The following is a 14,863-nucleotide window of genomic DNA, read 5'->3' on the forward strand; positions in this document are numbered from 1 at the left end:
ATCCTGCGTCAGGTTTAAACAACAAAATTGTACCGGGTATTGTGCTGTGTGTCAGTGTGCAATTGTGTTCCGGGGTTTGCCCAGTCCTCAAAAGACCACGAGAGCGGGGCAAAACGAACTGCCTGCTAATGAAGGACTTTTGTTTGCAAAATTTCCAACTGAAAGCTTTAGTGGGTCTGAAACATATCGAGAGAGAGTGAGAGGGAAAAGGATGAGCAAACCGACATTGAAAATGAACTCGAAAGCGCCCGAAGCCACAGCAAGAATCAGCCTACGGGGCGGGCAGCAACAAAAATTTCCCTCCTCGCAAGCAACCAAAGTTGTTGAGCGAAAAGTAGCAAACTTCACCCTTCCCAAACTGGGTGAGTGTGCGTACCTTCGAGAGTTGAAAGCTTGATTTTATCGTCGCTCTGTGTTTGTTAAAGAAATGTTTAAAACGCCGTAAAGCATTCGCACGCCACGCGCGATGGGATGGGATTGTCAGGGGATGCAAAATTTTGCTTCCCTGTTTCCGTAGCTAAACTCTTTCCGATGGCGAGAGCTTTGCTGCACTTCCACCGGATAGTGGCGTGGAAAAAAAAAGAATGGGAAAGTTTCGCTGTAACCACTTGAGGAGCGTTTTGCACTTCCTGAATGTTAATGTCAATTAGGAAGGGGGGAAACGTTGCAGTTCGAGTAGAGAGAATGAGGCAGAGTGAAATAAAAAAAAAAAAACAAAAAATAACCTGAATTGAAAACTGTGTTTGTCGAGTTGGTTTGGTTTGGTGGGAATTGCAAAGAAAACACTTAGTAAAGCTATGATGAAATGGTTACGCAGGAAACAAAGTTTGAGAGGCAGTTTGCATTCACGCGCGATGAGCGATGAAAGTGTGCACAATTTATGAATTTCAAGCGTTGGCAAAGAGTTGCTTCAAATTCAACGCTAATTGTTCAGAGTGAGTGAGTGAGTGGCATTGAGCCTTTGTGGCAGTAACAAAATAGAAGCTAAATGGAGTGTTTAATGAATTTTATCAATCCTTGGTAATTCTTCCAATTTTTTTTTAGATTATGTAGCTGTGTTTAAGGATCTTTCTTCGGGGATACGGAAATGCAAACGTCCCTATTCAAATTCCAGGAAGTATGAATTGGTTTGGCGGGGGTAACTGCTCAACACACACAAACCAGCAATTAAACGGCCAACTACTACACTGCTCAACTCATGCACAAACCGTCGGGCAGAGGAGAGGCGTCAAAATGAGCGCAAAATTAACTATCCAATTCATTGTCATTGCCGTTGCCGTGCAACCGAGAGGAATCAAGAGAGCTAGTGTGTGCGATGGAGAGAAAGAGAGCTCGCGAAAAAGAAAGGAATAGGAACAGTTCGACCCATAATACCATTGCACAGATAACACAATTACATTCATGGGAATTTAATTCCAAACATACCCTCAGGGGGAAGCTGGAGAGTGGCGTAACGCAGTGCGACCACTGGCGACCACTCGCTGTGCCGGATGGACCGGACCGAACGCGACGAGATGATAGAGATTTGATGAGATTTTCATACGAATTCATTTCCATTCCCGGTGCTGCTAGTTTAATGATGGGAGCAATTTTTCTCTTCTTTTCACGGGGCCGCCCCTTCCTGCGCAATAAAATGGAAAGCCCATCGCTAGAATGGCGTGTGAATGGTGGCCGGTGATGGTTCTGCCGTGATTGGTTCGAGTGCGGAATGAGTGCCGGGATTTCGGAATGCGTTCAGCGACGACGAGCCCGGCTCACTGATGCGCACCAACGCCGGTGTGCGCTAATACGCAGAATTTTCCAAGAACTGAAGGTGAATGGCAGATGGCGACCAGCCATCATCGTATCCGGCCCAGTGACCGCGCATACGGCATCGGAATAATCGGGCTTTTGGCATTGGCAACCTTTTGCGCTCGCGGGCGAACGGGACCACCACGGCTAGTGAATCAGATTATTGTACGTAATCCTTTTTCACCGAATTCGATCTACACAAACTATTGTGGGACAGTTCAATCGCTTCACGATTTCGTATGGCAGCGATGGACCGTTTTTTCACATGTTGTGTTTGTGTTAGCATGAAAAGAAAAAGTTTTTTTCTGATTTCAGTATAGTTTTTGCACTGCATTTTGAAGCCGATAAACATAACTTTCAAATAGTTTAAAGCCGCTTTCGACCTTAACAGAGCATAGAAGTAATGGAAAACATTAATTATGCATAGCTTAATGCTGCAGCCCACTTTTAATCCCACTTGTTACATTGTGTAAGCACCCACGTGGCGCTTGATGGAAACCATAAAACGTGTCTCGTTAAACCATCAAAGTAAGCCTTGTGCTTTTCCTAACCGTAAAGAACCCGTTCTTAAAGTACCACAACCGACACAAACAAGCACACACACGCAAACAACGAGACAGGTGTATCAACACTTCGTGAAATGTGACCGGAGCTTCCGGAATGGTAGCAGGTACAGTCCGGACGCTTTCCGGTGCTGATACTGCTGCTACTGCGATGGTGGTGGTGGTGGTGATGGTGAGATTAATTAAAAATTAAGCACCCTCGAGGTGGCGTTGCACATCAGACACACACACACACACACACGCACGCACACACACACACATTCAAGCTTCCGTTGGTTTTGAATTTGGTTTTCAAAGTGAGCTTCTTTTTTTGCTGTATATTATTCCTTTCTCGATTCGTTCGTAGCGCAGACATGTAAAGCGGCATATATCAAACTTTCCCACAGAAAAACCACAAACTAGACACCCCGACATACCGTTGCTACACAGTACTGTTTGGTGCTACAGCATGCATGCAAAAAGGGGGCAAGAATTACGGCAATCGTACAATTATTAATCAACAGCAAATCAACAGCCACAAAGCTTCTCGTTGCTGCAGTCTAGCTGGGAGCAACAACAAAAAAAGCTGGCGGCACATAAAACACGATCCTGCTTGCTGCCTGTGCTCGATGCAGTATGAATGCATTTTTTGTTTTGCCTGTTCCTCGTTTGTATCAGAAGTAGTGAGTGAGGGTGTGTGTGTGTGTATGCTGAGAGGTGTGTTTTTATATTGCCAGTCCTTTATTGGATTCCGGTGTTAACATGGTTTTGTAGTGCGAGGAAGAGTGGGAGAATTGGCAAATATGGCAGCGTATGTGGTCTGGGCAGCGTGGGTCTGTTCCCGTTTTGTGTTGGCGACTGTAATTTCCGGCCATTGCATGAGTGAACCAAATAGAGTACTTTATTAAGCTGCTGTAAGGGTTGTTTTTTATACCATTGCTTTCTGAATCATACATGAAAGCGAACCCCACTGACCTCTGTGCGACTGGTCGGAAGTTATTGGAATGGAATAATGGAACGGACCTTTTGGCTGGATAATTTTCTTTAATCAACACTAATTTGGTGTCTGCTTCCATTGAACTCCGGAAAAGGAAAAACGCTGTACATTAAATGTGAAAAGCTGAGTTTTGTTTTATAATTAAACGGTGAAATACTTTCTTCATACTCTCAGCAATCGTAAAACAGTCCATCTGAAATGACCTTTCGGTATGAGTCACGTACAGAGAACATATTTTATGTTAATCCCAAACATTTATATTAATTTGTCATTAAGCTCGCCTCCGTTTGCCATATTTCATCGCATTTGTCTGTACGGCGGAATCGGCAAGCATGTGTTGCATACATTTTTACGTTTCTTTGCATTTGTATCACACACACACACACACACACACACACATACAAAAAAAGGTAAGATTAGCAATCGAGACCTATTTTCATTCCTTTACCCCTCTACCAGCACCAGTCGCAGCACCATTGCCATTGTTGTAACGCCACCAAAATATTAATAATAATCACACGGCTTAAGCCTTAAAAAAACCGGCTGGCCCGAAACCATTACCATGTGTATGGGTGTAGTGCGTTATTGTGGCTTGTATTGCAACTAATGCCTGAAAAAAAACCTATAGTCTCGTTACATATGATGCCACCGTAACAATATTGCACTAATAAAGACTAATGCTTGGGCACGGGAACGGAATGCCGCTGCCTCGAAACACCAGAGCACTACCAACACATACACGCTGCTGGTTTGTATTTACGGTTTCCTTTAACACAAATACGAAAAAAAACAAATCCGCACCATTGTCACCATCGTCGAGCCGGGACAATTGGATTAGATATTACAAATGCCGGTCCCGTGTATGAGCTTTTGTCCTTCTTCCTGCACCTCTTCGCTCTCTGGTGAGATCGAAAATGAATGGAAATAGGACGTAGAAATACACACGGACAATACGCATGCACACCTACTCAATCTGCCGTTTTCCATTCAGCAGGCTACGCCGAAGCCGGTATTTTGTAGAGCTTTCGAAAATATCGGTTCATTGATTGAAATTATGTCGCGTAGAGTTCAAGTGGGAGATTCTTTGATTTACTAGGTTTTGTTTTGTTGTTATATTTTTTTAGATAATAGGGTTGAAAAACATGTAAAATTGTCAAACATATCAATTTATGAAGATGATAATCAGCCTTACACTAAAAACTAACAAGAGAAAACTAAGGAGAACATCAATTTGTACATTGCTCTGAAAGTTTAAAATTAAATTACAGGGTTTTCAATTCACTTTCGATTGTGCACATAATTATTCATCGCATTCAAGATGTTTTTCAACACCTGCCAAATGGTATATTTGTTTGCAAATGAAAGTTCAGTTTCAACACATGATTTTCAACTCATCACAAAGAACTGTCCAAATCAATCCAGCTTGGGTCGTGTTGAAAATCATGAAGAAGTAATTGAAAATTATTGTGCTGGAAATGAAATATCAGATTGATGTGGAATAACATGTAGCACGCGGTGAATAACAATGTTTACATTCGAAAGTGACTTGGAAAACCCTGTATTATTGAAATCAAATATTTTCGAGAGTAATTTCCCTTTTAGCCATCTAAATAATGATGTAAAAATAGCATATCTTTCCTCACATTTATCTTAAATAAAACAGCATCATATTGCATAAAGCTGATGAACTCGGAACAGATTTCGATCCTTCGGTATTAAAATAAATGGTTTAATACAGTATCATTGTGTGTGTTTTTTGCTCCTCAACCATAATGCCTTGTAACGAGCAACCGTTTAAACACACTCCGATTTGCAAACACGCTATTTCCCCCCTTTTGATCCGCTTTCCGAACCCAACTTATAGATCAGCAAACGAACGCAACCGAACCTTTGGTGCCTCGGAGACAATAACAAGCAGATAACAATTTGAGTGTGTGTGTGTGAGTGCATCTCTCCATCACTCTGTGCCTGGAGCGTGCCTTTAAAAGCATCCAATTAAAGACCGAAATTAAAACAACAACCTTTAGCCCGGCCAGAAAAGCAGCCAAATCTGGATCTTATTATAAATCTAATTAATCTTTACGGCTGCTTTTGATTGGTTGGAGTTCGTTTCTTGCGAAAAGCGCACACAAAAGCAACAAAACAACCCGGGCGCCCTAAAGCACAACTTCATCCATCCATCCATCCATCTTCCTTCAAATTGTGCTGAAGCTTTCGCAGTTATCGAAGAAATAAAACTAAATCTTTTACCATTTCACCGGAACTGCCCTTAGCATCGAACGAGGAATGAGCAATGGGGGATGTTGCCCTGTCAGTGGTTTGTCATCGATGGCCGTGTAGAATCGATCCACGACCGTGATGGCGACCCGGTGTACAGAAATCCCCTTTAGTTTTTCCCAGGAAAAATACTGGACACTCTGGCGGGTCCGATTCCGGCATCGACGACGAACTACCAGGAAGCGGCTGCCCAAAGCAATAAATTTTGCTCTCACTGTTCGCTTTCCGGGTGTACCAGGTGACAACGGCAATCATGCATAAGCGTGCGCTCGAAACGTGTGTGTGTGCGCGCGCCCGAAAGTGGCTCACAGTTAGTGCAGGATTTTATTTCCGGTGATAACGAAGCAATTTGATGGTAGCGACCGGGGGAGGAGAGCTTACCCTCGCAGAATGGCTTCAATCGCGACATTAAGCCGGTAAGGCCAGGAGGGTGTCCGACCAACGCGCGTTGATGTGCGAAATTCCATTCCGCAATTTCTACCAACACCACACGCGGACCCGATCGAAACGCTTCCACCGCCATGGATCACCTTTTACCGAATCCAATTTCTCCGGATTAGATTTACGCCACCATCATCGGTGGCCAGACTCGCCCTTCGACCCATCGACTTCAGTTACGGTGACCCCGGTGCGAATGTCCCGGTTTAGGTCGTCCTTCTTTTTTATTATTGGCACACCGCTAACGGGGGACGATTATTCGGCTGACGTTATGAATGCGAGAACACGAAAACGACGGAACTTAACAGGATTATGGTGACCTTTAATTTTTACCGAGACGAGATTGATTCCTTAGCCGGGGGGCTCCCTTCCCGCCGGTGCACGGATCGACGTGGATGCAATTTCTTTCCGTCTGGCAAGCTTTATCCTTAGCTTTCAAAAGGAAAATGGGAGAAAGTTAGGCTCAACTTTTGAGCCACTGTTAGTTCCCAACACCCCACCCCCGAACTGGAAACGTAGTGCAGATAGATCTTCTCTGTCCGTTTTGGTTCTTGAGAAAGCGACAAGTGGAGGAAGTAGAGAGAAAAAAAAACAAAAATCTTGTTGGGGCGAAAACTCGTGTCCGAAAGTTACCGCGAACAAATGGAGAGAACCAGCCCAGCGGCTGGTTCTTTTTTCTGGGATCAATCCCATTTACCAGTCTCAAACCTTCCCGCCCTCTTTCCCATCATGCGCACAATCATGTTTTATGTGGGTTAACAAGTTTTGGGGAAGAATAAATTTTACTGTCAGATTTTATCCTCTTTTTCATTGTCAACGTTTCATGCCGGTCGGGTTTCTGGTTCTTTTTTTTCACATCACCTCCTCTTTCGGTAGCAAATTTGTGATTCATTCGAAGGAATTGTGAATGTGTTCATGTGTGAGTGTTTTTTTTTTTTTGATCCCGGTAGAAGAATTTTCCACTTAATTCATGGGATGTTCACAGTTTGCTTGTGAGGCAGCGTATTTCTTGAAAGCGTATTTCTCGGAAGGTCCAAATATAATTTTCATACGAAGAACCTAACCCTGTACTAGATCATTCTACGATTATGTTATCTTAGTTCTACCATTAAAATTACTGGGAAGTAAATAGCTTAAAAGCGCGTTTTTCTTTTTAGTTTTTTTTTTTGCAAAACATGTGAATATCATAGGCTCCAATCATACAATTTGGAAAAACATACATCAATGATGCCGATGGTGTAATATAAATAAATACATAGAAAAGGAGAATTTAAAAAGAAAAGCTCAAACAACTTACGCGTTTTCAGCATTATGAATAATCTTTCATGTGAAAGTTGCTTAGAAAACATTCTACAAGTTTTCTTTGTCCATTCTTACTAAGCCCCTAAATGTAGGCAAAATCTATTTTATTGCATGAAAATTGAAATTAATGCATACCTTTAGGCGCTAAGCCTTGCAATGGCTTAAACAGTAATTGATCTTTTAAATTGTACACTACAACTGACTGTTGGGTTATCAAGCATAGTATTAAATTGTTTTACACGCTGTGGATCTCAGGGATTTTTAAAAACACTTTAACAACAATGTTCGTTGTTCGCTTATGATCGTATCAGAACCCTCATCTAGCCTTTTCCGATCGCAGTTATGTTATACTCTTTTTGTCATGTTGTGTGATAGAGATAAAGAAAAAGAGATAAGGAGAGAAAGTGAAATGACATTGCTATCACCTTGTCTAGATTAGATCTTAGACAATGCAATCGTATGAGAATTATCAATCCTGAAAACTGTTCCAGATCTGTACACCAGAAACCCGTTCATGGTCTCTACAGTAACAGAAGAAAATATTTTGTTCCAATCCTCTTTAAACAACAATTCAACTTCATTAAAGATCCTTCTATTTATCACAAACCAATGTTTTCCCGCAAAACCCCGTTGTTTTCGCCCTTTAAGCAACGTGCCTTTTAAACAAACTCCCAAAACTCGTCACGATTATCCAAGCCCGGCAGGCGGGAGGTCCCTGAAAGCTTTCGACCGGCCCGGTTTGCAATTTCGTGTTCGCGCCGCATGATGCTCGTAATAAAAAAAGCCATCTCTCACCCTACACACGGCATGGGCATGGGGTGAAAGCTACAAAAAAAACACCCAAACCAAAAAGCCTCCTCCGCTCTCGCTAAATCACACACACGCACGTTTCTGTCCCCTGTCCCGGGGACACTCCACATGCCATATCCATAAATTTGGATCACATCATCGCTTCAAATCGTTCAAACCGTTCCCTGTAGCACCCCAAAAACATACACACACACACATACGCTTACTCCGCTCCGTTTTAGCGTTTCGGTGGGGGTTGGGATTTTTCGACTACTTCGATCATCACCATCACCACCACCAAGGGGTTACTTCACTGTGGTTATTTTCCATCATGGGTTCGATTTTGTCTCCCCCTCCCCCAGTAAAACGAGCAACTAGATTAAAGCTTTCGGTTGATTTGCGCCGCAAATGGGGTGCGCTGGGAGCGTCGTGGGGTGTGGGGGAATGGGCCCGATGTCAGCTGGATGCTACTGTCGTAATGTGTCACAGCTTGATGTCGAGTGCGCGTTGTTGCCACTGGCCACAACTGCCGGGCGCCGGGGATGCGGTCCCAGCAGGTATAAAAGTGATGCCCCATTGCTGGGGCGCTCCCATCGCTCCCGGGGACGGTCACTCACGGCGAAAGTATCTAAACGGGCAGGGCAAAACGCGAAACTGGGCTTGGGGATGTTGTTTTTTTGTGGGTCTTAATAGATTTTAGGTTAGGCGAGAGATTGCTCTTTGTTTCGTATTGAGTTGTCATTTTAAACTGAAAGCGAAAATATTAAATTAAATTGTAAGTTTCTGCGTACGCATGGTTACATTTTCATATTTTCGAATTCAAAATGGATCAGGAAACAAAATGGCAGTTCCCTATGAGAAAATGATGTGCCTTTATGCTTTACCACTCTCGAGCCGTTTTGGTTTTTTAGAGCCATATTTACCACTCAACACTTCTCGGCACTGACCAGCACACATGGTGGCAGGTCATCAAAATGGAACACCGCTCAACAACTGCTTTCCACACCACAATTGCCACCTGCCTACCCATCATCATCACGTCGCGATCATTTTATGTCCCGCAATACTGTACAGCAAGAGCTAACAACAACAACAAAAAACTCCTCCAAGGAACTCTTCCCTCCTTGCTAGAACACAATATTCCATTCCGGTCCATTTTGGAACCATTCCCACAAAAAACGACACCAGCAACACCAACATACAAACGATATTGCAACCAACAAGTGTGCTTTGTTCGCGTTTTCATTACTCCCCGGTTGCTGTCCGCTCGCGCATTCTCACGGCAAAATAAACACTTCACTTCAAATCGCATCAACAGCGAACAGCGGAGTGTCGTTGTTCTATGTCGTTCTCGCAAGAGCGAGAGGGAGAGAGAGAGAGAGTGAAAAAGAAAGCACAACCAGTGACAAAGCGCATTGACGTTCGGGACGGCCTGGATGCTTTTCTTGTGTGGCTGCGAAAACACAAAACGCGCCATGGAGGTTTTGTTTCTGAAGTGAAGAAGTGAAAAGTTTTCCACGCTTTCAACGCCAAAAAAAATGTCCCAAAAGTTTAATGTTTTTTTACGTGCTACCTGTGCGCTCCACCCACACCCTGTATGCACCCCCCTGAAAAAACATGCCCTAGAGTTCTTACGGAGGATGGGCAAGCTTTGGGTGGAAGGAAACAAAACACGAGCGTTTGGAGGCTCTTCTGTTTTGGCGCTGCAGCTCTGCAGCACGCAGAACGTTAGGAGTGGTTTTTCTTTTCCTTTTCTACCACTGTGTTACCCTTAATCATGTGAGTTTTTATCAAGGTTTAACGTTTACCGAAGTTATGTTGCTTTCCATTTCTGCTGGCTCCTGTGTGTTGGAGCGATGCTGTTTAAAAAAAGCCTACCGATCAGGAACCGCCGCCGTTCCGAAAACCAAGCCTTGCAGCTCGCACCACGGCCGGTGCGGAGGGAAAGTCTTGTTAATTTTGGGGAAATCGTACCACACCGGGGGTATGTAAGAAAACATCATTAAAAATTTAGACCAACATCGAACGCACACAATCGTCGCTGCAGGCAAGGGAAGGAGAAAAAACGGAAGGGAGAAAATGCTAAGAAAGCGCTCCCACAATGGCACAATGCGCAAGCGACGCCGTGTCGAAGCATTTGACGAACGCCCAAAGGTTATGAAGTTACTAAAGCGATAAAACAAACTTTCTTCTTGACGAGTTCGCGTACCCCGCTGCCCGCTTTGCAGGGGATGTGTTTGCGTGCGTGCGTGCGTGTTTGTGTGTAGAAGCGTCACTGGCATGGTATCAGTAGAGACACGGGAGGAGGAGGAGATTTTTTGGTATGGCTGGGGTTATAAAAATCTCTTTTTCGGTGGACAGTTTTTTAACGACCGAACGGAAGAGTGTAATTTGGTTTTTAGATGGAGATTTCTTGTTCAACACATTTTGAAAGATATGCAAAAAAAAGTTGGCTTGGTTTCAGGAAACTTCAAAATATGGAAATACAAAATAGGAATGTGAAAAATATTAAAATAAGCGTAAATAAACATAAACAAAAGTTAATCAGTAAAAGCAACAAAATTACACTAAAAAAAATGCTAATATGAATATGAAAGAAAACAAAAATTTGCTAATTATTCTAATTACAAAAACATTCATACAAAACAAAAAAGAAACAAATTAAAAAAGAAGACAAATTGACAAACATACCAAACAAAAGCGAACATAAAAATACATTAGAAAACACGCAAACATACCAATGAAACAGTTGAATTGTGTCTTACAACTGCTATCTCTTCTCTTTGCAGCAACCACATCCAGTAACGCCCCAACGGCAGCGGCTACGACGACGATCGTGGCATTGCAGACGCCCACCGCGACCACCCCAACCGTAATGCTGCTGCACGGTGACGACGAGATGGAGGAGGACGATGCGCGGCGGGCACTGAACGGTGCGGCCGTGCGACGAATCTCCGAACAGGACCGGCCCCTGTTCGAGGCACTGATGGCGGAGGAGCGCGGCGAGCTGCCCCGGCGGCGGCACGCCTGTACCGGCCGCTTCCTCACCATGCACAAGCGCCGCAGGAAGAAGCTGCTGACGCGCAGCCTCGCCCTCGATCAGGCCATCCTGGACGATGTGCTGCACGGTCAGGTGCAGTGCATTCTCGATCGCGTCAACCACTGGCGCTTCAACGCGTTTACGCTCGAGACGGTCACTGGTGGTAGGTATTTCGTGCTAGGGATGGGAATGCAAATCACCTTTTTTCAGTGCTTTTAATCAAAGCAGCAGAGTGGTTTTAGGAAATGGAATCTTTGAATTAACTCTTAATAGATTAATACAAATAATGATTAGCATAAATCCTTTTACTGACTCACTGAACCGACTAGATACTAACTCTTTTCGGGTTCAACTCATTCACTCTCAGTGCCGACTGGAGCCTTACTCTTATTAATTTCGATTTATTCACTCTCTTTGTCGATTAGATACTCAGTCTTTTCGGGCTAATCTAAGTTCAGTTCTGACTAGAAAATCACTCTTTTCGAACTTAACTCACTATACACTAACTCTTTTTTAATTCAACTCACTTAGTAGAGCTACTAGCGACTAACTCTTTTCAGATTTATATCACTCACTAATTGGAGCTAACAGACGTTAGAGACTCATTTTTGCAGATTTAACTCACTCACTAACTAGACCGACTCACTCATTTCGGATTCAATTCACTCACTCACTGGATCGGACAGAGAGTCAGATCTTTTCGGATTAAACTTACTCATTTTCTGAGTCGATAAAAGACTCACTCTTCACTCTTTTTGGAGAATTGATTCAGTCACGCTCACTGCTTGGAGCTACTACAGGTTCATTTTTTTTATTCAATTCACTCATTTTCAAGACTGACTAGAAAATCACTCTTTTTCGATTCAACTCACTCACTATCTAATTTGATAAGAATCTCACTCTTTTCGTTTTAAACTTACTCTCTTCTATGCCTACTAAAGACTCATTATTTTCGGAGTAAGTTTAATTACTCACTATGTTGAGTAGAGACTCACTAGTTATGGATTGAACTTTCCTGCTCTGTAAAGATTGGAGATTCACTTTTTTCGGATTCTACCCAGTCACTCACTGGACCAATTAGAGGAATGGCCAAACTCGATCACTCGCTCACTGGTCGCTACTAGTGACACATACTTTTCAGATTCAATCCACTCAATCACTAGACCATCTTGAGAATCACTTTTATCAGATTAAACCATTAAACCACTTGCTTGTTGAATGAATTAGACACTCAATCTTTTCATATTAAACTCACTTCCTTCTGTGGGAATCATTCTTTCGAGATTCAATTTAATTGCTCTCTGTTTCGATTAGCGACTCATCCTTTCTAAATACAAATCACTCATTCATTGTGCTGTGTAGAAAATCACTTATTTTGGATTATATTCACTCGCCCGCCAAACCAACTTGAGAATCACTCTTTAGGGATTCTATTCGCTGAGTCATAAATATCGAGAAAAGATTCATATAAAATCTTTGTACTAAGCTGAATTCATACACTGGCTTGCAGAATTGAATGACTTCCATAACATCAGCATTGATGCATTGATTCAACGATTCAGCAGCTTACCAATGTGTTTCCTTCTCTACCCACAGGACGCTCACTGCCGGTATTATGTGTTCATCTGTTCCACTGGTACGGGCTGCTGGACCACTTCAACCTAGACGTAGTTAGAGTATGGAAATTGTTTAGCTTAATCGAGGAGGGCTACCACAGCACGAACCCGTACCACAACTCGATACACGCGACGGACGTCACGCAGGCGATGCACTGCTTCCTGCAGGAGAAGCGCATTCTGGAGAATCTGAGCCCGCTCGAAATCATGGCCTCGCTGATCGGTGCCGTCACGCACGATCTCGACCATCCGGGCGTGAACCAGCCGTTCCTGATAGCGACCTCCAACCATCTGGCGGCGCTGTACGAGAACACGTCCGTGCTGGAGAACCATCACTGGCGGTCGGCCATCGGCTGCCTGCTGGAGAGCGGCGTCGCGGAACAGGTGCAGGACATACGGCCCGAGCTGGAGCGGCAGATCAGCTCGCTCATACTGGCGACGGACATTACGCGGCAGCAGGAGTTTATCGGCCGGTTCCGGGACTACCTGAGCCGGGATGCGCTGGACATGCGCGACACCACCCACCGCCACTTCATCCTGCAGATATCGCTCAAGTGTGCGGACATCTCGAACCCGTGCCGCCCGTGGGACATCAGCAAGAAGTGGAGCACCAAGGTGTGCGAGGAGTTCTTCCGGCAGGGCGACTACGAGCGGCAGCTCAACCTGCCGGTGACGTCCCTGTGCGACCGGCAGTCGACGACGGTGCCGAAGATACAGACCGGGTTCTTTAAGTTCGTCGTCACGCCGCTGATGGACGAGTGGCACCGGTTTCTCCGCACCGATCTGTCCCACTCGATGATGCACCATCTGAAGTACAATCAGACGCAGTGGGAGAGCAAGCTGCAGGCGGAGATCAACGAGGAGACGCGCACGGAAATCTCGGACGCCGAGCTGCTGGACGAGGAAGATATTGACGGTGGCGAGGAGGATGGTGCCGGTGAGGATGAGGCGGACGATTCGCATCATCTCGATTTGTCCGACAGCTCGGAGGTGCTGCTACCGCTGGCGATGGCCAAGCTTGGCCGAAGAAGCTCACTGCAGGTGGCTGGTTCGGCGAACCATGGCTTTGCGGGACGGATGCGCAACGAGCGTCGACTCTCCGTGCCCGCGACCCACTGCATCCCGAAGATTATCCTACCGGCGAAGGAACCCTCGAGCGGTGGCCGTTCCGGTGGTGGTTCTGGAACCGGCGAGTTCACTCTGCAGCCGCCGGAATCGATCCAAGAGAGCGATGAGCATCGTTTCGATGCGGACTCGCTGTCCATCTTCTCCTCCGACAGTGACAGCTTGCACCGGGGAGCGCGCGGCTCCTCGACCGGCAGCACCGCCGACCGGGAGCGACCACTCAGTGCGGAAAATCTGCTGCCCGACTGCAGCATCGCCTCGATGACGGACGGTGCCTGCGGCGATCGGCTCAATCTCGTGCTGCACGGTGCGGTCAGCGTGGGCAACACGGCCAACCTGCTCACGGTCGGCACGTCCAAGCATCTGATCCGGCAGCAAACGTTCCCACCGCTGCAACCGTACGTCCGGACGCGCTACATGTCGTCGCAGGCCGAGCTGGGCGCCTGCCCGGAGGCGCTGCTCGAATCGCACTCGTCCAGCTCGAACAGCAGCGGATCGACGAACGCAGCAGCCGCGTCGGCCGCCCTATCTAACGTCGAATCTCGTGGCCGCGTACTGGCGACCAGAAAGGATAGCATCAAGCGGGAGCAGCAACCGGACGGGGCCGGCTCGTCCCAGGCGGACGGAGCGGGCAAGATCAAGGTGCCGAAGCTGTCCCTCGGCCAGAAGGAGAACCTCGACCCGTCGATGCTGAAGCGCAGCCTGAGCAGGCGGCGCGGATCCGCCCCGGTCACGGTGGCGCTGCCCACGAAGGCGAGCGAAACGGCGGGCGGAGCTGTGAGCGGCGTTGGCATCGTCGGCGAGATTGGCAAATCGTTCATCATCAAAACGTGCGATCTGATGCGGCGAGGTTCGATGCCGGTTGACGCTCTCATGCGTAAGTGTTGCTGTAGGATGCTTTGAATCTTCGGATAATGTCCTTAATTCCATGTTTTTTCCTTTCTTC

At 45.7% G+C, this 14,863-nt stretch overlaps 1 protein-coding gene across 16 annotated transcripts in view; it reads left to right on the forward strand.

The window, feature by feature from the left end:
* The window catches only part of LOC121591570, a 156,424-nt gene that overhangs the window by 133,896 nt on the left and 7,665 nt on the right, over positions 1-14,863 (forward strand). For all 16 annotated transcript variants that reach the window (XM_041912239.1, XM_041912240.1, XM_041912237.1 and 13 more), the window contains 2 exons: positions 10,926-11,339; positions 12,773-14,794. In XM_041912239.1, the coding sequence (XP_041768173.1) occupies positions 10,926-11,339; positions 12,773-14,794 (2,436 nt within the window). The remainder of the gene's footprint in view (positions 1-10,925; positions 11,340-12,772; positions 14,795-14,863) is intronic.

Source organism: Anopheles merus, chromosome 2L (assembly GCF_017562075.2).
Source record: "Anopheles merus strain MAF chromosome 2L, AmerM5.1, whole genome shotgun sequence".
NCBI lineage: Eukaryota > Metazoa > Arthropoda > Insecta > Diptera > Culicidae > Anopheles > Anopheles merus.